The sequence below is a fragment of the Natator depressus genome, chromosome 8, assembly GCF_965152275.1.
Source record: "Natator depressus isolate rNatDep1 chromosome 8, rNatDep2.hap1, whole genome shotgun sequence".
Taxonomy (NCBI): Eukaryota; Metazoa; Chordata; order Testudines; family Cheloniidae; genus Natator; species Natator depressus.
In genome coordinates this window covers 77,729,920-77,755,333 of record NC_134241.1, presented here as the reverse complement: position 1 = coordinate 77,755,333, position 25,414 = coordinate 77,729,920, and the positions used below count along the sequence as shown (strand labels likewise).

At 41.9% G+C, this 25,414-nt stretch overlaps 1 protein-coding gene across 5 annotated transcripts; it reads right to left on the bottom strand.

The window, feature by feature from the left end:
• Positions 1-246: 246 nt before the first annotated feature.
• Positions 247-20,696, bottom strand: BCL10 (BCL10 immune signaling adaptor). Of its 5 annotated transcripts, none has more exons than XM_074961396.1 (4): positions 20,539-20,673; positions 14,960-14,999; positions 5,186-5,474; positions 247-2,891 (listed from the first exon to the last, which is right to left on the bottom strand). In XM_074961396.1, exons 2-4 carry the CDS (start codon positions 14,963-14,965, stop codon positions 2,533-2,535), a joined length of 654 nt encoding a protein of 217 aa, XP_074817497.1. In that variant the 5' UTR covers positions 14,966-14,999; positions 20,539-20,673; the 3' UTR covers positions 247-2,532. The 5 variants fall into 5 exon arrangements, with proteins under 5 accessions (XP_074817497.1, XP_074817499.1, XP_074817498.1 ...); XM_074961398.1 differs by lacking the exon at positions 14,960-14,999 and adding an exon at positions 18,389-18,439 and having other exon boundaries at positions 20,539-20,555; XM_074961397.1 differs by lacking the exon at positions 20,539-20,673 and adding an exon at positions 17,794-17,812.
• Between the last annotated feature and the right edge of the window lie 4,718 nt (positions 20,697-25,414).

Here is a 25,414-nt window from a genome sequence, read left to right as displayed (position 1 = left end):
AGTACTCCTCAACAAGCACACCTCTTCCTTAACAGTCTCCAGAGTTCAATGCCATGGAATTGTTGTAAATTAGCGTGTTGCAATCATCTATATCTATAGCCTCAGTTTGAGCAGCTCAGACCAGAGATGTTTTGTTTTAATATGACAGAAGCCACAAAGAAAGGTAATGGGGAGGGTGTGGAGGAGAGACGCAAGCAATTATGCAAAAAAAAAAAAAAAAAAAAAAAAATTATTTCAACCGTTTGTGATATTAAGTCTTTGTTTAAAAAATGCATAGGTTTCAAGCATTTGGTAATATTACACACATTCATTACAGATCTCAGGTTAATACAATGGAGCAATTACTGCACATGTAGAGTTTGTGGTACACATTCACTACAGACATTTGGTAGTTATCTAGCAAATCTCTAACATTCACATTATGAACCCATGTACATTGTACATTTCTGGTTTACATAGGATCAGCCCCTCCTTCTCCAGCATTCACCCAATTTTTGCAGATCTCCTGTAACCACAGAACCCTATCCCATGAGAGATTAAGTACATCATATCAATTGCTTAACCACTCAATTCTCAATGGGCCTGCTCTTGCTCCCAAAGAAGTTTTAGCATTAGTTTGAGTGGAAGGCGAAGTGGGTGCATTGACTGCAAGGCTCTCAGCAATTCTCAGGCTCAGATCCAGATAGAGTAAATTAGCCTAATTTCTATAATCACTTCCAACAGGATAGCAAAATAAATTACAATAGATACCTGCAGAGTTCATAAAAAATGGTTGGGAATGTTCAAAATGTAGGGTGTTAAGACACTTAGCTTGATTTTTAAGAGTTCTGAGACCTACAACTCCAAGCTGTAGTCAATAGATTTGTAGGTAATCTACTCTTTTGAAAATCAGGCTCAGTGTGCTTTAGATGGATGGATACCTGAAAACAGTGATTGGTGTCATATACTGATAAAAGCAGCCCATATTTCTGTCATATGTAAGTTATCTCATTCTTATACTAAAGTTGTTTCTACATGATATTCCAATTAAACTTGACAGTTTATTTGAACTGAGTTAACAACCAAGGACTAGTGAGACATGAACAAATAGCTATAGGACACTTTTGTTGATTACTTTTCAAATGGGACCAGCCTCCTTTTGGCTGATGTCACCCATGAACAACGTAAGGCAGCTCTCCTCTGAAGTCGAGGCTGAGCATATAGCCTCTGCAGGAGAATTAGCATTAGAAATGGAATCCGGGTGTGACAGACTAGAATACTTGTTATCCTACTGTAGCAGTCAGTGTCAGAATTATACATTTTAAATAAAATCCAGTCTACCTCTTGATAAACAGAAAATGTAACTTCAGAAAAATACTCTGCTGTGTTAAGATAACTGTACATAATCCTGAGTAATACAGTTTTTAAATTAGTCATTTTGCACTTCTACACTTAATCTTCTAAAATTCAATCTTACAAAGTGAGGATTAGAATGAGAAGGAAAGTATGAAAGGATTAAACATATTGTACTATGTCAGGAGATGAGAACTTTTCCCATGTTAAAATAGTTAAAACTTGGTTTAGATTCTAAATCACTTTGAATGTAAACTTGTTACTGTAGGGTGTAAAAATTAAGTATCTGCAGTGCAATATTTACTTGAGTATTCAGTTAAAGACATCCTCCTACTAGGGCCACCCATTAAATACTGCACCTTTTGCTCCTTACAGAAGCATGCCCTTACTTAAATAAAGGCATTTTATAAATAAGCTACTGAGCAACTCCCTTACTGGGATCTGAACAGCTGACATACCTTTCCACTATTAAATTAAAACAAATGCATCTCAAACCAAATGATATTTAAAAACACTATGTGAAAATGCATTTATCATATATGAATTCTAATCAGTGTAGTATCTGCCTTTCATGTTTGGATGAAACTAGAGCACAAGGTTCAGAAAATTAGCATATTGAGAATTATTTGACAATAAGCATTTAAAAAAAATGCACGGCTACAAAGCCAAATTCTGCCCTCCCAGTGGAGTGGTGTGTGCATAAGTTTGAGGGAAGAATTTACCCTATACCACATAAAAGGTAGTTTGGCAAACTTTTAGAAGTAGTACAAATGTATAAGTTCTGAGAAAGTCCTTTTAAAGTGTTCTCTTTTGTTATAAGCCATTTCCCCTCTACTTGCTAAAAATATCAAAATCTGTTACTGTTGGAGGATAAACATTTGTTCCATTGATTGGAACAATTTAAGTAATGACATTAACATGAAATCCTTTAATTAAAAAAAAAACCACACCTCCCAAACAAGGCACAGCACTAGTGGCATCTAAAGACTTCCAGAAACTAAAGAAACTGTCAGATATAGAATCCATTGATTACGATTTTTAAAACAATATTTTTTTTTTTTTTGGCAACTCATATAGGCTATTTCCCCCTATTTGTGATTTAACAGTTTGGAAACATTCTGTATGCCGCCTGCAAAGATATGTAAAAGTCTCACAACACCCCCCCTTTAAGTGAACAGACAGGAAAAAGAGTCATTGAAGTCATTGTGGTAGAAGAGAACGTGATCTTAAAGGCAGAAAACGATTGTCACTTGAACTGGTACTGGCTTCTTGTTGTTCAGACTGCAGTTCTGGTGGAAGAGGGGGTGCTCCAGGATCCCCAGGTCCTGGAAGCGCGGTTGAGAAGACTGCATTTTCTGTGCTTCCCATCTCCACAATTGGTAAATTCATTGAACGAAGAGATGAAGCAGACACAAAAGCAGCTGTACTAAACTGTTCTTCTGGTTGATTATGGGTAGATTCTTTTACTTTTTCATAGTAATTGGATTCATCAGAATATGACCTAGAAAGATTATTTGTTCCTCCATACACTGAAGTCATACAGCTGCTGCAGCTCAGACCTAAACAAAACCAGACTGGATGTTATTACAATATTCTATGTAGCTAGGCAGTTTCTCCCTCAAATTACTTCAATGGCATTTATTAAAATGTTCTAAAAGCCATCAAACTAGAGCATAGGTACTTAAATTTTATCAGTGTGGATCACTAGTCTTGTAGACCACCTCTCCAGTCAACTTCAGTCTCATCTGACATCACACCATTCCAGTGTGAATTTAGTACTTGGCATATATACACATGTACATTTAGTAAGTCAAATTTGTTAATCTTTCACAAAAACTAATTGTCCTTTTCGTCTTCCCATTTTGTTCCCATCTATCTTCTCCAATATCCTAACCCCACCTCTTTCCTCTCAGGAATCCTGTCCTCTCTCTCATGTCCTGACATTTATGAAAATGGCAAGTAAGATTTTTTTTTTTACAGCACAAAAGCTGCAGAAACTGAATCCCTTCTACCTTCTCTTTCCTTTTATTACTACTTTAACCAATGGAAGTAATTTTGGAACTGCTAACATTAGGCTCCTAAATCCATATTTAACTACTTAAAGTGGCCAGATTTTCACAAATGCCAAGAATCACAAATTCCAGTGCAGCCAGCAGGAGCTGCAGGTGCCAAGGCCTTGTGAGAACTAAGCTGCTTATATTTAGGTGATCAAATACAGGAGGGATAGCTCAGTACAGGAGGGATAGCTCAGTGGTTTGAGCATTGGCCTGCTAAACCCAGGGTTGTGAGTTCAATCCTTGAGGGGGCCATCTAGGGATCTGGGGCAAAAATTGGGGATTGGTCCTGCTTTGAGCAGGGGGTTGGACTAGATGACCTCCTGAGGTCCCTTCCAACCCTGATATTCTATGATTCTATGGATTTAGAAGCTTTAGTCTAGGCCAGTAGTTCTCAACTGCGGTCCACCGTTTGTTCAGGGAAAGCCCCTTGCGCACCAGGCTGGTTTGTTTACCTGCCGCATCCGCAGGTTCGGCCGATCATGGCTCCCACTGGCCGTGGTTCGCCACCCCAGGCCAATGGGGGCTGCGGGAAGGGTGGCCAGCATATCCCTCGGCCCACACCGCTTTCTGCAGTGCCCATTGGCCTGGAGTGGCGGATCATGGCCACTGGGAGCTGCGATCGGCCTAACCTGTGGACGCGGTAGGTAAACAAACCGGCCCGGCGCACCAGGGGCTTTCCCTAAACAAGTGGTGGGCCACAGTTGAGAACCACTGGTCTAGGCATTCAAGTTTGAAAATTTTGGCCTGCATGATTTACACAGAGCTCATTGTAGGAGACCAATGACTATCTGTCACAATCAACTTGAATGTGTTTTTATGGATCAGTAAAGACAGATTACCTCTTGAAAAGGACACGCTGTCCTTGAGATAAATAAGGCTTCAGTTTCAAGTTAGTCTGGCAGGAGAACACAGGCCAAAAATTCTCTTTACCCCACACTCAAAAACAAATTTTTTCAACTTATTCTTCAGCTAGCAGTTCTATGGATCTAATTCACTGGGAACAGGGCCTTATTTTTGTAAGTAAAGTCAGGCAAAACAGGAAAGATGTAAACTCTGGAGAGAAGAATCTGGTAAGGTTTACTTTCGTCTAGGTTTCATCTTTTCCTCAACTTATATTTCTTAGAACCAATTGCTGGATTTTTTTAGAGCTATGATTACAATGTAATTTCAACTTTGAATACACTCTGTGACATCAAGTCATGATTCAATTTCCTGTGTGTCAACATAAAAAATCCTTGTCTGTGCATGCTACCCTGAGGCAGCAGCACATATGTGCATACCTACATAAGGTTTTGGGGTTTATCGCTTTGTTTAATGTTGACACACAAAGTGACGGTTTAGTTTCCCAATACAGGCTCATTTTATGTTAAGGCACATAGTAAGTTTAAAAAAAAAAAGCATTCCCAGAGAAATCCCATCAGCAAAGCTGATCAAGCTCCAATTCTGCAATATAATCTCATAGGAAGCAAAATTTGACAGATTTAGACCAAGATGCAAAAATACTTTGTGTACATCATAACAAATCATGATCATTAGTTTTTGTGATTTATTAAGCATCATTGTAGTTAGCATGGTAAAAAAAACATAGGAAGACATGCTACTTGTCCTTAGGGGCTTAAATCCAAGTCTAATGTCGTTTGTTTGTCCTGCAAGAAATTTCTTCAAAGGTGATATCCCTATTGCCAAAGAAATTCTGAAGCTAAAATCTACAGTAAGACTTTTTGTGGTTTACGTACTTTTACAGAGTCCTTTGAGATAAATATCTACTTTGCCATTTAACGATTTAAACGTCTCACCTTTGAGAGCTTCAAGTTTTTCATTTTTGACTTTCAACACTACATCAGTTATCCTTTCTAACAGGAAGTTCTGTGTTCTTTCTCGTCTAATAGATTCAATCAAAGTATCTAGTCCCTTTGGATTTTCTGCTAAGTAGTCCAATAACTTCCCAGTTTTCTTCCTACTTGAGGGTCGACAAGATATTTCTTCAGCATCCTCTCTAGTGAGTATTTTCTTTGAACGCAGGTAATCAAAGTGTCTCTCAGCTATAATTTTGTCACACAAATAGGGACGCATCCTTTCTAAAGCCTAAAAAAACAAAAAAAACCAAAACATTGTCATTAGCTGATTTTCAGTGTGGCTAGGAAGATATATTGGAACACATTTCAAATTCAGATGTCAATACTGGATTATAAACCTACATTTCTGAATTAGAAACCCCACTGCCATGTTACCCAACAGCCAGAGATCAATTCTCCGTGTGTCTGTACAATGTATTTATAACTTTTTTTGAAAAAGTATCACCTGGTGAAATCTCTCTCTCAGGTAAACAGCCTTCCGTTAAATAAGGCCCAGAGGAAATTAAATATAAATATATTTTAAATATTAAGTAGTAATGTGTTCACATAGTTGTGGTTTAACTGTGCAGTATAGCAAGAATTACTGATGGTCAGCCTTTGGATTTATTAACTCATGCCTGATTAAGACAGATATTAGTGTGTTTAAACACTACATACTAAATATTAGTCCATGAATTGCTGGAAAAATGGCTAAATATTGTTAATTTCTAGCAACACCATTATAATGTCAGTGATTCATCATTTCAACAGGAAATGGCTGCTTCTGATGAAGTGATGCATATTGCTAGAGGGAGAATTGCTACTAAGAGATTCGGTCCAACATCCTGTTTCAGTCAAAGAAAAAACTGAAAGGAAGGAGAGGGAGAATACAGATAACGTCAATTTTACACACACACACACACACGATAAACAAGTGGTGCATTTTAAAAGAAAAAAATGCCAAAGGTAAGGTTGTGTGCCATCTTAATTCTGCTCTCATGCATATTCCTTATGGTAGGGTCATTTTCAATTATATGGTCACCTTATTGTCACATAATTTGTTCCCCATTTAGTGTACCGGTTGGACAGCTCTCCAAGCATGATGAAGGTCTGCAACATCACTACATCATCCATCCTGTGCACAGAGGACCCAGTTCAACTCAGTTACACTGATGAAAATTCAGGGTAATTTCACTATTGTAATAATTTACTCCAGATTTACCCTGTTACAGTTGCAAAATGATGCATGATCCCTGCACAATACAATTATGTCTCACTTTGTTTCCTGTATGCTCTCTGACCTGTGTCCTGAATGAAGCAGGGTTCCTACTGTAACAGTAGGAATGTACTGAGCATTTAAACATTTGCCCAATGCCTTAATATATGACTGGTTGGGCAACTATTTGATTTGCTTAAAATTTAAAGAGAAAAAAAGCAACACAGGGTGATTTATCAATTTGAGTCAACATAGTGCTCACATGTTCAATAGCCAGCTATTGTTGCTTAAGGCATTAGCATATTGATGCACCCACCAAAAATGATTTTTCATCTTTCCTTGTGTTAATTTTTAACAGACTAATTTCTTTGGGGCAGGGATTTTATATTTTATATCCATAAAGTGGCAAGCACAGCTATAATGCTATAGAGACAGTTCCAGGATCTACTGTATGTCTGGCAAGTAGACTAAAAGTGACAAACTAGAGAGCATATTATTTTACTATTTTAAGCACTTTTGAAAATTAAAAGGAAAAATGAATTATATACAAGTCTAATAAAATCTTATTTACATATTCTTCACCGTAAACATTAAACTGACATAAGGAACGCTTCAGACAGTAATGAAATATAGCCCCATCTGGTATGAAAACTAAAGTGGGTCCAGTTCTTCTATATAAAAGATACTATAAAATAATTATTGTATTTAATGTATGTGTATATACCACTGTTCTCTATTGGACTGTGTATGTATCAGACCTAGTCAAGTAGGTACTAGCACCCTCTAAAGGAGAGGTAGAAAGCTGCTCTTTTAGGGTATATCTAGACTAGAATAAAAGATTTTAAAAAACACACTACCTAACACATTTTAAAACCCCAAAATAAAACTTCCCTTATGTACACTGGTTCACTGATCAAATTGAACCCTAGACTTCAACTTGACTGTCTAACACTGATAGCTAACTCTTTCTAAAAACTCACCTTTTATCCTAGTTTAGATATACCCTTGGTTCATCAGGTGGATGAATGCATTTTATGGAGCCAAATCGTGAGTACAGTTCCTAATGTGACATAACAGCTGGCTAATGACCAGAGCTGATGACTAGATGACCTTTTTTTAATTTCACATCACCGCATGACCATTAGTGGGAGATCTAGTACAGTGATTCTCAGCCAGGGATACATGTACCCCTAGGGGTACGCAGAGGCCTTCCAGGGTGGTACATCAACTCATCTAGATATTTGCCGAGTTTTACAACATGCTACATATAAAGCACTAGTGAAATCAGTACAAACTAAAATGTCATGCAATTACTTGTTTATACTGCTTTATATACTACATAGTGAAATGTAAGTACAATATTTATATTCCAAATGATGTTATAATTATACAGTAAAAATGAGAAAGTAAGCAATTTTTAAGTATAGTGTGCGGTGACACACTTCTATTTTGTGTCAGATTTTGTAAGCAAGTAGTTTAAGTGAGGTGTAACTTGGGGGTATGCAAGTCAGACTCCTGAAAAGGGTACAGTAGTCTGGAAAGGTTGAGAGACACAGATCTAGTACAGGTCTACTACTGGTGGTCTCAGTTTGCTCAGATATGGCAGTATAAAAGCTGGTAGCCACTCGTGCTTTGTCTACTCTAGATCGCCAATTGTTGCTACCACTTGGAAAGCGTCAAAGAAATTTGTAAGAAAAAGCAGGGTGGATAAAAATCAATGCATTTTTAAAAAAATAATCAAAACAGAATTTTATTTAGAATCGGATTTTTTTGATAAAATGCTTTTTGAGGAAAACACATATTTAAAGATAAAGATACATTATAGCTCAGATCTCTTTATTGAATAGGGATTATAAATTCTAATTCTATAGTATGAGACAGTATATTCATGTAATGCAGGGGTGGGCAAACTTTTTGGCCTGAGGGTCACATCTGGGTATGGAAACTGTATGGCAGGCCATGAATGCTCACGAAATGGGGGTCGCAGTGCGGGAGGGCTTCGGCTAGGGGTGCAGGTTCTGGGATGGGTCTGGGGTTGAGGGTGCAGGAGGGTGCTCAGGGCTGGGACCGATGGGTTCAGAGGGTGGGAGGGGGATCAGGGCTGGGGCAGGAGGTTGGGGCGCAGGCTCTGGGCAGCACATACCTCAAGCAGCTCCCAGAAGCAGCGACACGTCCTCCCTCTGGCTCCTATGCAGAGGTGCGGCCAGGTGGCTCTGCGCACTGCCCCATCCACAGGCGCTGCCCCTGCAACCCCCATTGGCCATGGTTGCTGGGTAATGGGAGCTGCAGAGGAAGTGTACAGAGCCCCCTGGCTGCCGCACGCATAGGAGGTGGACAGGGGATGTGCTGCTGCTTCCAGGAGCTGCGTTGAGCCCTGGCATGCACAGAGTGGGTCAAGCCCCAGACCCCGCTCCCTGGCTAGAGCTCGAGGGCCGGATTAAAATGTCTGAAGGGCTGGGTGTGGCCCCCAGCCCATAGTTTGCCCACCTCTAATGTAACATTTAAGAAAAGTTTGTAAATGAGTTCCAATAGTTCATGGATTAGGAACCCAATCTTATGTGGTTCCAGGGGCTTCTGTATAGATTATTTAGGTTAATCTTTCTATCTACCCAATGGGACTGAGTGCTCAGTCTAGAAGATACCATCAGAGATGCTTAGTTTTGCAGTTCTCAAACTGTGGATTTGTCTCTCCAGAGAGACCATGCTTGTTAACAGCAAAAATGTTTTAAAATAAGTAAATATATAGAGGTGAGAAATAACAGACCTCAACCCTATTGTCCCTCTGCAAATCTGTGTACACAGAGTCAATCCCTTACCTCTCTCTAAAAGTGAAAAGTTTCAAAAAGTTCAACGAATAGAAGATTGTTGGGGGTGGAATAGATCTGGACAAGGAGAAGTAGTCTGGAGATGAAGGGAGGGACAGGCAGCAGAAACAAAAGTGAAACTGTTTGAGCAGCATATTCCAGAAGTCTTGAGGTCTTTCTGAGTGTAGCCTTCATTGATTTGAGATCAACCATATCATTCTCTCACTAGAAGGGAAAACCTGTAATGGCAGCAGGCCGTAAGAGAGACCCAGTTTGGGAATAGTTTAATGAAGTTCCTCAACACGTGGGTAAGAGGCATGTGTGCAAAATGCAAACAGTGCAACAAAGAAATGCAAGGCCTGGTTGCCCGAATGAAACATCATGAGACATGTTCCTTCTCAGGAGGAAGCTGGGTTGAAGATGATGAAAGGAACATGTCTGAACATGCAGGATCTTCAGGTTGGTAAACTTTTTTATTTCATACTTCTTTCTTAAGGACTGCCTGTCTTCCTTCTGGACTATGCTTGATTTCTCATGTTTGAGCAAAAAATATAGTTGTTTCTCTATGGTACTATCATTTTAGATGCAGTTGCGATGAAAAAAATAAATAGCTGAAATAGGCAGATCTTCCTTTTACAATTTAACCTTTAAAGTAGTACTGAGTGTCAGTGAATGCAATGAGTAATACTAAATGAGCAGTACGGTAATAATAATTAAATAACTGCATTGACTTATTTTGTTTAGGAGAATCCATCCTCAACATACTGGATTCTGAAGACTATCCACCTTCAAGATCACCATCATTTTCTATAGTTTCAGAGTTATTTGCCAATGATAGTGTTTCAGTCACATCATGTACGTCATAGCCACAGTATATACCTGTAGCAAAAAGAAAAAAAATCTCCATCATCCAGAAACAACCAGAGATAAGCTTGTAATAAGAACCAGCAGATTACAAAGAGGTAATTGATGAAAAAATTGCCCGGTTTGTTTATGCAGCAAACTCTCCTTTCCGTATGATTGAGAACCCACACTTCATTAACATGGTTCAGTCATTAAGATCAGGATACAGATCACCCCCCAGAGCAGATGTCACAGGCAAATTGCTGGATAAAGTGTATGAAAGAGAAATTGAGCAGTGTGCAAAAGGTCTAGAGCAGAGGTGGGAAAATTATGGCGGGCCACATCCAGCTACAACATAGACATCTAGCCATCATCCCTCCATAATGCAAACTATAATAAACTTCAGAGCTAAGTTTTTTATTTATTATAAGAAATATATGTTTGCTGATGATGTTTTAAAGAAAGTCACAGCAGTGAACTGGTGGAAATCACTTAAGCACTTGGATTCAGAGACTGTTGAAGTGATAATCTCATTTTTAACAGCAGTAGCTTCTTCTGCCAGTGTAGAAAGAATATTTTCTTCCTTTGGACTAATTCATTCCAAACTGAGAAATCGTTTGGGACCTGAAAAAGCAGGAAAGCTTGTTTTTCTTTTCCAGATTATGAACAAACAGGAAAATGAAGGTGAAGACAACTGAGTTAGCTGCAGAAGCCAATATTTTAAGTTTCTCATGTTGACCTGGCTGACATAGTCAATTTAATTTTTGGTTTTTTGAAACAAATATTTCATTTAACTATTTTAGTTAAAAACAATTTGAACAAAAACAAACCTAATTTTAAAAACCTTGAATGTTTAAATAAATTCAAAAATTCATTTGCTTGTTTTGTTAAAATATTGTATTTGCTCTGTTGGAAAAAAATCCAGAATATATAACATTGTTTTAGTTAAATAAAACAATTTAAATGTCTGTCTGGTGGTGTTCTCCTCCTAATACAGCATGACAAGAAAATCCTCCAAATATTAATGATTAACCTTTTGAATTGGAGATAGTTCACCTCCCAATGACTTCATAAATATCTGCTTCAATTACCTCCGGTAAATGAAATAACCACACAACCATTCATTTTCTGATATAGTTGTAAAACTAATCTGAAAAGTTTTCAAAATAAATCACTTAAAAATGTATAGTGTGTACCTTCTAAAAATGAAACCTACATTTCCGAGTTGTGAAGAGTATGCAGTAAGGTTATAACAACCAACAAGAATGTAGAAATCCATGATTAAATCAAGTCTTCCTGACTAGTGATTAAATCATGATTTAAATCAATTGATTTAAATCAAATCCACGCTGAGAAAAAGCATAACAGACCACAGTATGCTTATATGTGGCAATTGATCGCAGCTTTATAAAAGCTTACTGTTGCTAAAACAGCACAGAGCGTAGTTATATGAAATAGTGTCTGGGATAGCATTATATAGAGAGCCCTACCAAATTCAGTCCATTTTGGTCAATTTCACGGTCACATTATTTTTAAAATAATAAATTTCATGATTTCAGCTATTTAAATCTGAAATTTCATGGTGTTATTTTAGGGGTCCTGACCCAAAAAAGCGTTATAGGCAGTGTTCCCTCTAATTTTTCCCCACACATGTGCGGAATGAATTTTGTTATGTGCACCAATATGGAGGTGATGTGTGGCGCTAAATCGGATGCTGCGCGGCCAGCTTACAAGGAACTTAGGTTATGTGGGGGTTGCAAGGTTATTGTAGGGGAGGTTGTGATATTGCTACCCTTACTTCTGCATTGCTGCTGGGCCCTCAGTCAGCAGCTGCCATTCTCCGGCCGTCCAGCTCTGAAGGCAGCAGCACAGAAGTAAGGGTGGCAAGGTATGGTATTGCCACCCTTAATTCTGCGCTGCTGCTGGCGGTGTGTTGCCTTCAGAGCTGAACACCCAGCCAACAGCTGTCGCTCTCTGGCCACCCAGCTCTGAAAGCAGCACAGAAGGGTGGCAATACTGTGACCCCCTAAAATAAGCTTCTGACCCCGCTGCATCTCCCTTTTGGGTCAGGACCCCCAATTTGAGAAACGCTGGTCTCCCCTGTGAAATCTGTATAGCATAGGGTTAAAAAAAAAAAAAAAATCACACAAAAGACCAGATTTCACGGTCTGACTCATTTTTCATGGTGTGAATTTGGTAGGGTGCTAATTATATACATAATAAAGCGTATAAGCAGATACGCTGATAACTTTAATGCATTTGTTCTTTAATAAGTGCTGTGTTTAACTTTGTCAGTCAGTCATCAAGACTGAGATAAAAAAACTGTACCAATAAGGACAATAAGTGGGCTATTGCTTGAATACAGAAAAAGTGGTTTTAGTAATGTTATTTTCTAACATATTGATAACTGTGACGTAATGTAATGGATTTTACACTGAGAAGAATTGTAGATGTGGAAGAATCCTGCTGTCTCAAAAAACAAGAACACTGTCACAGAACAGTAGTACCAAGTGAGCACAGAGGAGCCTGAGGCACAGGTTTACTCTAAAAAGTGACTAAACAAATTTAACATCTCAGTCGGATTTTTTTTTTTTTTAAACTTGCAAACTGTAGCCCCTCTCCCCGCAACTCACACAGGGCTCTAATGGTCATGCTAGGTTCTTTTATATCTGGAATGAATGCATGAGATTAAGAGTTCTGCAAACCGATTTACATCTACTGTGACACCTGTGGAACCCTGTCATCAGCAACACCCATTCAAAGCCACCTATAGCTAATGGTATTATATGGGGACACAATATAATAAGACAATGCAATTTGCACAGAATGGCTCGCAGAACTAGCACTATGATGATACATGAGATGGAAATAACCCAGTTTGACTGTTTGTCTAGTGAGTTTGTGGATGTGGCAGTTACAAAAAAGAAATTTTTACCTGCAAAAGTTTAACACAGAGGTTAGGGAGGAAGTATGAAACCTCCACAAGGCCATTTTACAAAGCCACTTTTTAGACTATAACCTTTCTTACTGTACAGATAAACTGCATTGCTGTCAGATGTCGAGCAGATTGGCAGACAAAATATTTTCATAGAAGATGTTAACATTTACTATCTCATTTTAGATACTGCTTATTTCTCTATAGGTATAAAACCATGCCTGATATATAATGTGCTTTTTTAAAAAAAAAATCGTTCTGAACCAAAAGAACCCCACATTTCTTACATATAACTATATCACATGCACAATGGATATATACAAATAAGCCCTCTTTCATAGAAAGTTCATGGAATGTATTTTAAAATATATTGTTTTGGGGAAACTAAAAATGAAAACATTCTAATTTGGAGAGTTTTCTAATCCTCCATTCCCTCAAGTACCAGTCCCATTTCTGACACGTGTCTCAGTCTCTCATTTCACCACTGGTTTTTAAACCAACCACCATTCGTCCTTCAAAAGCAAGGACAAATTCACTAAGCTGTACTGTGCTTTTACTCCTCCTCAGAACACCTTCTCAGCTGTACTTTCAGAAGTAGAGTGAAAATGCCCTGGGAAAGAGTTAGGGAGAAACTAAGGCACACTACACCAGAGGTTCTCAAACTGTGGTCCGCAGACCACCAGCGGTCCACGAGCTCCATTCAGGTGGTCCGTGGATATTTTCTTCTAAGATGCGTGCCTGGGTGGCCGCACAAAACAGACCGAAGGGCCACCCACTTAATTAGTGGAGTCATGCAGGCATGGCTCCACTAATTACGTGCCTGGACCCTGGAGAAGATGCATATGTAAGGTGAGGTGGTGGCCTGGGGGGGAGGGGGGGGGGGAGTAAGTGGGATGGCGCAGTTGGGTGGGTGGGGGGAGACTTTGGGACGTGCAGGGCTGAGGCGGGCAGAGAAAGAGGTGACTTTCCCCAGCTCCAAGACTGCGGCTGCTGGAGAGAGACAGCCCTCCTTCCCAGCCTCAGCTCTGTGGCAGGGGAGAGACCCCACTCCTTCCCAGCCCCAGCTTGGGGGCTGCAGTGGCGGGAGAGAGAGAGGGCACATCCATCGCATTAGAAAGATAAGACTACAGATATTTTAATATGAGTTGTGTGCTTTTATCTGTAGAACAAAAATATGTTAATTATTAAGTTTTTTTATATAGCACTTTTATCTAAAGCACTTTACAATAGTTAGCTAACAGTACAAACAACATTTGGAAAAATCATTAAGTGGTCCACCGAGACCCTCAGCAATTTTCAAGTGGTCCGTGGAAAAAAAAGTTTGAGAACCACTGCACTAGACCATGAGGGGAATTTGGAGTAGGACAGGGATTTGAAGAGACAGAAGGGAACAAAAGATATTTGCTAAAAGTTAGAGACTTTCTTACAAAAGGAAATCAGTTTCCATTGATAGTAGTGGTGCTGGCAGCAATATTCTGGTTAACAGCACATGAACTGGGTCCTGTTTGAAGGACTTTAAAAAAAAATTGAGCCTCAGGCTCTCACAAATTGAGCCTCAGGCTCTAGACAAGTGAATGGCCTAGTTTAGGACAGCCTGCTGAAAACAAGGCAGCCAACATTTTATGATGATGCTAAAAACACTAAGAGAACTCTTGATTAACAGGCATTGGGGGAGGACCTTCTTCAAAAAAAAACAAAAAACTTCTAGCCTTGCTGGTAGCAAAGTATTAGCCCCTCTCATCAGCTTCCCTGGGGTGTAATAAAGGAATCAGGAAGAATCAGGTGTTACGAAGTTGTTCTAATGTTAACTAGGTAAGAAAAGGAACCATGCAGTTGAAAGAATTCATTGACAGGTGCATAATAATTCAGTACTAGATCAGAAGGAAGGAGTGTGTTTAATTAAAATAAGTGTACAAGTACGCCAAGATATTATCTACCTTCATCTAGGTGCTTATATGGCCCCCATCAATGTAGTATCTGAAAGGGAAGAAAGTACAGGAAATAGAGCAACTAAGAATAGCACCGCACAAGAGACCACAGGAAAATCATAATTTTTTAATAAATATTCAGAAATGTATCTTATATCATTTGCTTTCAACTTACTGGCAGATGCCCGCAGCTAGGGACAGCACAACAACAACACAAGGAACACCAAGGCTACTAAAATTTTTTTTATTTTGGCAACATATATCCCATGAGATTTGTATACAATGGCAAGGAACGATATCATGTAAACCTTTGTAGTAATGTTGAATGTGTATGCTGGAAAATTTACTTATAATTGTTCTAGATAATTCTAAGGTTTGGGGGTGGAAGGGAAATGCTAGGTGTCACAGTTTCAGGGCAACTGCATCTGTATTCCCCCTTCATAGTCCACCAAGTGCACCCACTTTAGACATTTCCCAGATGTCACTTCTCTTGGGTGGAATCCTGTGTCTCACTCTTTCCTGACTGGAGATCCTAAGGCTGCACAACTCCCTGCCTTACAATGTGATACTCCCGCAAGACAGACCGCCTAAAAAGAGCATTGCCAGCACTTTGCTTTCTCTCTGAGGGCTATGTCCTGTGTATTGCCCATGATAAGTTACCACACAGTCCTTCCAAGCAAGCATATTTATTTTTAAGGTAAAAGCAGGACAGAGAAAACATACTAAAACAATAAAAGAACCTATACACATGCTAAAAAGCTTGCCATCAGTCACCCTGTTTCCCACCATCTTCTCCCTTCCCCCCAACTGCAATGTAGGGCTCCGGTAGGTTTTAGTCTTTCAAAACCCACAATTGGGTTTTCCCTGTGGTTACAAATTCATCCCTCTTCGACCCAGAACTTGAACCCAAACTGGGCAGGTCAGCTGTTGCTTTATATAGGCCTTTGATCTTGGCCTTCTGTAACAAGTAATCAGCAGACAACACTCTTCTCAGGGCATACCATAACCAGCGTTCGGTAATCTGCATTAACCTCTCCCTAGAGATTCTCCAGGAAAACCACTTAACACTTATTGATCCAAAAGTCCAAAGTGTCTGGCACACTTTGAATATAGTCTTTTGAACTCCCAAGTCTCACATCTGTCACATCTCTCCTGAGATGAGAGACTTGGGAATTTCCAAGCCCACAATAATGCTAAACTTAATACAATAAAGTCATCCAAGGATACTGCAGGAAACTGCTATATCTGTCACACTAAAATTTCTCTTTTGAGGTAAAATTAATTGTGCCTTAAGAGGTATGCTGGCCACACTGAGAGTTTAGAATAAGAGGAAACTTTGGGACTGAGAAAAATGTCTTCCACGGAGTGGTTCATTGCTGTTCTTTTTCAGTCTTGAAAAGTTCCTGGCCTCCATGACTTCCTGTGGCAATGCTTTCCACAGCTTAATCACACATACTTTTTCCATGCTGTTTCCTCTTATTGATTTTGAATTCCCCACCTTTTAATTTAATTGAATGTTTCCTTGTTCTTGGGTTTTGAGACAAGGAGAATGGAAGCTCCCAATTTACCAAAAATTATTTTATGTACTTTTATCATATCTCCTCTTATTAATCTCTCTAAAATAAACCATTCCAATCTTTTCAATTTCTCTTCTAATAAGTTTTTCGAGGCCTTTGATCAGTCTCAATGCTCTTCTCTAAACCCCATCCTGTTTTGTAATATCCTTTTTGAGGTTGGGTAACTGCACACGCTATTCCAGGTGAGGCTGCACCACTGATTTATATAAAGGCATTATGTTTTCAGTATTATTGTCCATCCCTTTCCTTATGTATCCTAACATCTTGTTTGCTCAATGTGTAGCTGCAGTAAAAAAAGTGAAAATTTGAATGGAGCTGTCTAAAGGACAGTGAGAGGCAATGGCCATTTTGAATGAGAGGGAAAGAAAGAATCTAATGAGTGAGTCTTTCAAAAAAAAAATCAGTGTAATTTGAGACATCAAATACCAAGACCATAAACATGTTTTTTGGATGGTTTCTCTAAAGGACAGAGTTAAAGTTGTTTGGGTGCCCCAACTATATATTTTCATACCTTAACATTTAGATTTCTTTTCAGTTTAATTTTAACTCTGAATTTCCTGGTTTAACATGTTTTTAGGATAATTTCAATATCCCTGCAATGTATTTTACCCCAAATTATTAAGTAATCTCAACCTTAACTTCATTTTAACAGTGTGTGTTTGGGAAGAAGTTAATATTTGAGACAGTCTGTTTTCTATAGTATTAAAACAAATGCATGAGAGAATATCAATAATGATCTTATATTAGAACATAAGAATGGCCACAGTGTCTGAGACCAGTGGTCCATCTAGCCCAGCATCCTGTCTTCCAACAGTGGTCAGTGCCAGATGCTTCTTATTTGTTAAACAGATATTTGTTATACTGATTCATCCAGATGGATTTTTAAAAAAAAAAAAAAACTTTAATAACTAATTATACTAATTCAGTTTTCACATTCAAATGCAGCTATCACCAGTGTGACATGCAGCAAATGTTTAACTGTTAAGAACATAAGAAAAACATAACAAAAACCACAGGGAAAAATGTAGGTAAACTGGCATTTGGCACCAAACTGGCACCAAAATTAACATTCTTGCTTCTAGGCAATTCTAGTGATCACAAGCAGTCTACACCTCCATTTTACAACTCATCTAAAAGAGCACCTCCCCAGGCCCATCATCAAACTGGGACGCTAGTTCACTACCGACTCAGAATAATGTATTTTACTGACTCACATTACTCCCTGCAGCCTATGTTTCTCTACAAGTCTCTGATCCAAGCACTGACCTGGCCCAACTCTGCTTAGTTTCTGAAGTGGCATACGTGCAGTTTTCCTTTTTGCAAAAACAATGTTGTTAAATAAGCACAGCTGTCACAATAACAAATTTGAAAGATTAAGTATTACATTCAAATCAGAATATATTTATTGATGAAGGGGGTTTTAGAATTTTAAATAACCAGATGTTAACTATCAAATTTATTATTCACTCTTGTGGTTCTTTAACAGCAAGCAAGAACATGAAAAACCATGTGCCACAAATTCTGACAAAGCACTTCAGGTAAATGACATAAGCAGTGAAAACAACTATTAAGAAACCAAAACCAAAGTCAAACAGACATGCTCCACTGAAATTAACAAAAAGCATCTAATGATGAAAGTGGGATAACTGAAACAACTACCAAAGAAAAATCAATCCAGTAAGTCTCAGATTCAGTAAAACAAATTTCAACAAGGAGCAGTAACACCAACATGCAAAACAGATGTTAGAAATCACTGTGTATGAAAACGGAAATAAATTAATGGGCAAGACCCCAATCACAAGTTACATCAGGTTTTGCCAAAAATCATTAATGAACCAGTAACTTCACTGTCCAAACTTACTTCTGTGCTTCATGAAGCAACCCAGTCTAGTGGCTGTTTTTGCAGTCTAGCCTAGAATTAGATTACATAGTACAGAAATGTATTTTTCATCCTGGAAAACTATCAAATCTTATCTTTGCTTGGGCCTAATTTTCTGAGTCTCACACAAAATTTCTCCTCTTGCTTTTAAAGTTTATGGCCAAATTGTCTTAATCTTGATAGGCTGGATATCTCCATTCCACTTTTCTCAACATCTCTGTACCCTGTAACATTGTTTGATGTACAATGCTATGTTGTACACCTCATATGATTCAAATATTACAACAAAATAAATGGTCTGGGTCCTCACATCTATTATACACTAGCATATCTTCCATCATCTAGGGCTCTGATGCTGCGGACACACTCACATGCTTAACTTTATGCATGTGCGTATGTGTTTGCAGGATTGGCACAAGTTATTTTCTCCCTCCCGCACTAATGTAACAGAGCTCTTAACTGTGACTCCCGTAACATTTATTTCTCTTCATTCATTTTAGAGACTGCTTCTTTCTTCCTGTTTTAGAGGTGGCAGCTGTGAAGTGACCTGAACCCTGAAGGAGATTAAGCAGTGGTTTCCCCCACCACCTTTGACCTTCCCCATGCTGCTGGAATGGAGACACCAACCATCTATAAGTATATTAATGAAACATCCATAGTGTTGGAGAATAAGCAGTAAATAAATAATATTGCCTGCTGGAAGCTGATAGTTTTTGTTCAGCCAATGTAGGTAGGTACCACAGGAACCAAAAATAAAGCTTAGAATATCAATATTTTGTTAATCCCTTGTGTGTCTTTTCCACTAACTTTTTTATGCCTTGAAGTCGCTTATGGCTCTGCTTTGACCTCATAAATAGGCATTTTAGCACTCGGGGCAAGCAAGCATATTTGCACCTCTTACCATACTTCTCCCTCCCCCATAATTTTCCCACCCCATTCAGGGGTAGCACTTAACTGTTCGTTGATAGTGTGTGGTGGACCCAATTTAAAGGTTCAGGGAGGGAGGAAGGCATGTGACCACCCCACAGAGGTTTTCAAACTGTGGAGTGTGCCCCACACCGCCCTAGGGAGGAACACTGGGTGGTGACACCAGGTGGCTTGAGCCAGCCATGCATGGCAGGGCTCAGGGAGGGTGCACCACCTCCACCCCCTGACTCACCTCAGTGGGCCACCCAGCCTGTCTGGGGTTTGGGGGACACACAACAAAAAAATAAGGGGAGGGGGAACATAACCCTGTGTACCCCCACCCCATGTGGCCCCATTTTTCTACCCCTTCAGCTTTGCGCCCTGGAGGGCTGCCCCACTCACCCTGGTTAAGGCCCTGGGTCAAAATAATGTAAGATCTGGGTTTCTGAAGTCAATTCCATTTTCCAGGTATTGGATGATCAGGAGACCACCACACCTCATGTTATTTTGACCCCACAAACATCAAGTTGAGACATTAAAACAGTTAACAAAAAACAAAAAACAAACAGGCATGCATTTGGCTCCAAACTATACAATTTAAAAATAATTTCAGCCTTATTGCTTAAAGCCTTTTGGATCCTTCAAAATGAAGCCATGGAGTTTTGTTAAGCTTTCCACCACAAACAGCCCCAACCTGGTTGGCCTCTCATCCTTTTTACAGTGTAAATGTTAAACAAGAACAGAGCTGCACGCTACATCCTGCCCGAAGGAACACTATTTGTTTCAGGGCCCCTACGTGTGTCCCGTGACCAGGACAAGGGAGGGGAGAACCCAGCTCGCGGTCAGCGGCGCGCCCTCCGCCCGGATACAGACCGAAGGGGAACGCAGGGGGCGTGTCGTTTATCGGGGGGGCTCCGTGGGCCCCGCGGGCGGGGGCGGCACTTCCAGGGGGTCTCCGCTAGACACCGACAAACCGAGCCAACGGCCCCCGGGCCTCCCCCTGAATCAGTGACAGCGCGCGCCTAGCCCCGCCCCAGCGGCTGCGGCCGGAGGAGGGGGGGATTTCCCGGCGCGTGTCCTGGCTCCCCAGCGATACGGGAAGGGCGGCTGCACGGGCTGTGCGTGCCTCTCCAGCCGGCCGGCGGCAGGGGACGAGGACCGCCCCAGCCCCGGTCTACCAGTATCCTCCTCCCCGCCCCGCGTGACCCCAGCTCAGCCTCACTTACTTCCTTCTTCACCTCCGCCATTTCATCCTCGGTGAGCGGCCGCGCGACGAGCCCAGGCCCGGGCCCCTCCATGGCGGAAGCTCCGCGCCGCGGCTTCCAGCGCAAGAGTAACGACAGCGCTTCCGGCACCGCAAGACCCCGCCCACCGCCGCCACAGCGCGCGCGCCGTGGGAAGCCCCGCCTACTCGCAGAACAGCCCCGCCCACCGGTGACGCGCGCTGCCTGCGATCCAACGTACGCCTCAGGGCGCCCGCAGCCCGTCGCCCCGCCCCCGAGCCCGCCCTTCAGACAGCCCTGCGTGGCCTCGCTCTAGAACCGCCCCCCATCGGCTCCTCAGCCTGTAGCACGTGCCAAAGCCCTCTGCCCCCCCCCCGCCTTTCACTCCCTCGCCCCGCTCCGCCCGCATCCGTCTCCCCCAGCAGCCCCCGGCTTGCCGCGCTTCTTCATCCCGCGCCGTGCACCGCGAGTCCCTGCCGCGGGGCCCTTGCGGGGCCGGGGAGCTGCACGGCGCGGCTGGGCCGCGAGGCGTTCCGCGGCGACGCCAGGCTCGGTGAGAGTTTCCTTCTGCGGTCTCCATTTCCCCTTCTCGCCCGCCGTGCCTGGGCGGCGCCCGGGCTTGGGAGAGGGGAAGTAACGCCGCGAGGGGGGCGCTGCTCCGCTCCGTCCATTGCGGACTCAGGCGGACGAGGCCCCTTCCTGGTCCGTGGCCTGGCAACTCCAGCGGCTGTTTACATCTTCATGGCCGCAGCCGCGCCCTGCGCTGCAAGGTCCCGGTGCTACGGCGCGGCGGGAAGCTGCGGGCGGAACGTGAGATGCCGGCTTCCAAGTTTCACCTTTAGTGTCTCTGGCCGCTGATGGGGGATGTAGCATTTCCTCGTGTGCAAATGAAAGGGGGGGAGGGGAATTTGGCTGCAGCCCAGAATAGTTTTGAAAAATAGCTCCTTGCCTTGTGGGACGAGAACTGTTAAACTTGATTCAGATTCCTTTTAGCAGAGCCAGCGAAACAGGCTGTGCTACATTACCACATCACGGGAAAAAGAAGAACCCAGTAAGATCTCTTGTGCACTGATGCAGACATTCTGAGACAGCAACCATCTTAATTTGTTCAGGACTCTGGCAGAGTTAGTTTGTTTGAAAGCAGTCTTTATTCTATTAAGTGAAAGCAAAAAGAGCACAGCAAAGCAACATACAACTATGTTAAGGTCCCTTTTTGCATCATGTGCACTAATCACCTCCTAGCATTACAAGCACTGCACTCCTGAGCATAGCAACCAATATTAATATCTTTCAGCTTCAAATTGGTGCCTCAAAGCATCCCTGATCCTTGTGGCCCACGCTGCGCCCCTCTAATAGCCCTGGTCTCTGGCTGTTCAAACTTAGCCTCCAGGCACTGAGCCTCTGTGGTCCAGCCCTGAGTGAAGCTTTCACCCTTCCCTTCACAAATATTATGGTGCATACAGCACGTGGCTATAAGCATAGGAACATTGTCATCTGCCATGTCCAGCTTCCCATATAGGCATCGCCAGCGGGCTTTTAAACGGCCAAATGCACACTCTACAATCATTCTGCACTTGCTCAGCCTGTTGTTGAACCGCTCCTTGCTGCTGTCAAGTTGCCCCGTGTATGGCTTCATGAGCCACGGCATTAAGGGGTAGGTGGGGTCTCCCAGGACCACAAGGGGCATTTCGACTTCCCCTACAGTGATCTTCTGGTCTAGGAAGAAAGTCCCTGCTTGCAGCTTCCTGAACAGGCCAGTGTTCCAAAAGATGCATGTGTCATGCACCTTTCCGGACCAGCCTGTGTTCATGTCTGTGAAACGCCCATGGTGATCCACAAGCACCTGGAGAACCATTGAGAAATACCCCTTGCGATTAATGTACTCGGTGGCTATGTGGTCTGGTGCCAGAATTGGAATGTGTGTGCCATCGATCACCCCTCCACAGTTAGGGAAGCTCATTTGTGCAAACCCATCCACAATGTCACTGTCTTTTGGGTGCGATTAATGGCCCTGCACGCTTCCTCAACATGACTCCAACGGTCAACTTTCCCACTTTGAACTGGTTAGCAACCGATCAGTACCAGTCTGGAGTAGCCAGCTTCCACAGTGCAATTGCCACGCACTTCTCCAACAGCAGGGCAGCTCTCATTCTCATGTCCTTGCGCTGCAGGGCTGGAGTGAGCTCATCACACAGTCCCATGAATGTGGCTTTCCTCATGCCAAAGTTCTGCAGCCGCTGCTCATCATCCCAGGCATGCATCACAACGTGATCCCACCACTCAGTGCTTGTTTCCTGAGCCCAAAAGTGGCGTTCCACTGTGGTCAGCACCTCTGTGAATGCCACAGGCAATCTCATGTCATAGCTACCCCAACGTCGCACTCCTGTTGACCTTCTAGTTTAAGGAATAACTCCACTGTCACTTGTGACATGTTGGTCAGTGTGAGCAGCATACTGGTGAACAGCTCGGGATCCGTTCCTGCAGCCCGAAATAGGCAGGGCAGGGCGCACAAATCATTGAAAGATGGTGCCAAATGCGGATGGAAGCACAGGGATTGCTGGGGTGCAAAGCAATGCATCACAGGGCATTGAGACAGGACCCAGGATGCCCCACGTCCCCTTCCGCCTTCCCACAAGTCTTAGCAACAAAAGAGAAAGAGGTGCTATGTGGGATAGCTGCCCAGAGTGCACCGCTTTGAATAGTGCTACAAGTATGAACATGCTATTGCGCAGGCAGCTGTCAGTGTGAACACACAACAGCGGTTTTCCTTCAGCACTCTGAGCGGCACTAACTGCCGGGGCTGTAACTTTGCATGTGTAGACGTGCCTCAAGGTGTGGTTGGGAGAGTCAGATATTGTAATGAATCTAAGAAGCACACATCTTTTGTAGGGAAAATGGATTCCTGGTTCCAAACTCCACTCCTTTAATGGCTTGATAAGCTCAGTTCTCATTCTTACACTTAAAAGGAGATGCTTATACATTCCCTGTTGCATGCCAATCTTCCAGAATACTCTGCCTGAATCTGAAGAAGAGCTCTGTATAAGTGCAAAAGCTTGTCTCGCTCACCAACAGAAGTTGGTCCAATGAAAGATACTACCTCACCCACGTCTCTCTTCTGTGCCCTTGGCCAGTTTGTCCCTTTCCTTCCTCTGTCCTACCCAAAATTTCCACTGTTCGAGTCTTCCCCCACAGTCCTTTCATTACCTCCTGCTTTGTTACCTCTCTCTCTTTATCCTGCTTGGGGAATTTTCAATCTCTGCACTTTCCCCCTGCCTTCAGACAAGAGCATGCAGCATCTTCTTCTAGTCCCATTGTTCAAATGTGCTTCACTCTGAATAAGTGGTTGAAGAGTTCTCATGATCCACCATTGTACCTGGTCTGGGAGGGACATACTGAAAGGCTTTTCATCAATGGTGGATACACATAGAGGGACATTCAAGATACAGCAATTTTAATAGCAACAGGTTAATAACATTATGTCAGTATCAGAATTCATAATATGTGCATAGAGTTCCCCAAATCATCACATACCATTACAGGAGTAGAGGTATAGAAATGAAATGGAGATCATAATGATGGGTAAGAAGCATGACAGAGAGGGAGAGAGAAAACACTGAAAGTAAAGTTAGATAAGGGAGCAAAAGCCAAATCAGATTAGAAAAACACCTTCAAGAAGGAGGATGATGGAGAAAAAATATGGAAAGAAAATAATACCAAGGAGCTAGTCGGGGGAAAATATGGATACTGAAGAAAATTGGCTACAGAATGAAAAGTGGAGAATTGAGAAAGAAACTGGGAGAGAGATCCAGAGAGCTATAGGAAGTAATTTAATTTTATAGAAAATTTGATGTATATGTTTTGTTTCAGTACTTTAATGGTAGCTTTTATAGGTCTAAAAAAATGTTTCAGATTTGGATGCAATAGGTTACACAGTTTCTTTTGGAAGTGCGTGCAGGTACATAATGATGGCTTTTTAGTGAAGGAAAAAGAAAAGGAGTACTTGTGGCACCTTAGAGACTAACCAATTTATTTGAGCATGAGCTTTCGTGAGCTACAGCTCACTTCATCGGATGCATACTGTGGAAATTGCAGAAGACATTATATACACAGACACCATGAAACAATACCTCCTCCCACCCCACTCTCCTGCTGGTAATAGCTTATCTAAAGTGATCATCAAGTTGGGCCATTTCCAGCACAAATCCAGGTTTTCTCACCCTCCGCCCCCCCACAGACAAACTCACTCTCTTGCTGGTAATAGCCCATCCAAAGTGACCACTCTCTTCACAATGTGTATGATAATCAAGGTGGGCCATTTCCTGCAGAAATCCAGGTTCTCTCACCCCCTCACCCCCCTCCAAAAACCACACACACAAACTCACTCTCCTGCTGGTAATAGCCTATCCAAAGTGACCACTCTCCTTACAACCTGCATGAAAATCAAGGTGGGCCATTTCCAGCACAAATACAGGTTTTCTCACTCCCCCACCCCCATACACACACAAACTCACTCTCCTGCTGGTAATAGCTCATCCAAAGTGACCACTCTCCCTACAATGTGCATGACAATCAAGGTGGGCCACTTCCAGCATAAATCCAAGTTTAACCAGAACATCGGGGGGGGGGGGGGAGGAAAAAACAAGGGGAAATAGGCTACCTTGCATAATGACTTAGCCACTCCCAGTCTCTATTTAAGCCTAAATTAATAGTATCCAATTTGCAAATGAATTCCAATTCAGCAGTTTCTCGCTGGACTCTGGATTTGAAGTTTTTTTGTTGTAAGATAGCGACCTTCATGTCTCTGATTGCGTGACCAGAGAGATTGAAGTGTTCTCCGACTGGTTTATGAATGTTATAATTCTTGACATCTGATTTGTGT

What these genes read in the sequence shown, in the direction of transcription:
- BCL10 (XM_074961394.1), bottom strand. Translation starts at nt 20,610, where the DNA reads ATGGAGGGGCCCGGGCCTGGGCTCGTCGCGCGGCCGCTCACCGAGGAT. An exon ending in TGGCGGAGGTGAAGAAGGAA is followed by an intron (nt 5,475 to 20,538) that starts GTAAGTGAGGCT and finishes TTGTTTTTTTAG; the next exon opens with GCTTTAGAAAGGATGCGTCC. An exon ending in AAAACTTGAAGCTCTCAAAG is followed by an intron (nt 2,892 to 5,185) that starts GTGAGACGTTTA and finishes GGTTTTGTTTAG; the next exon opens with GTCTGAGCTGCAGCAGCTGT.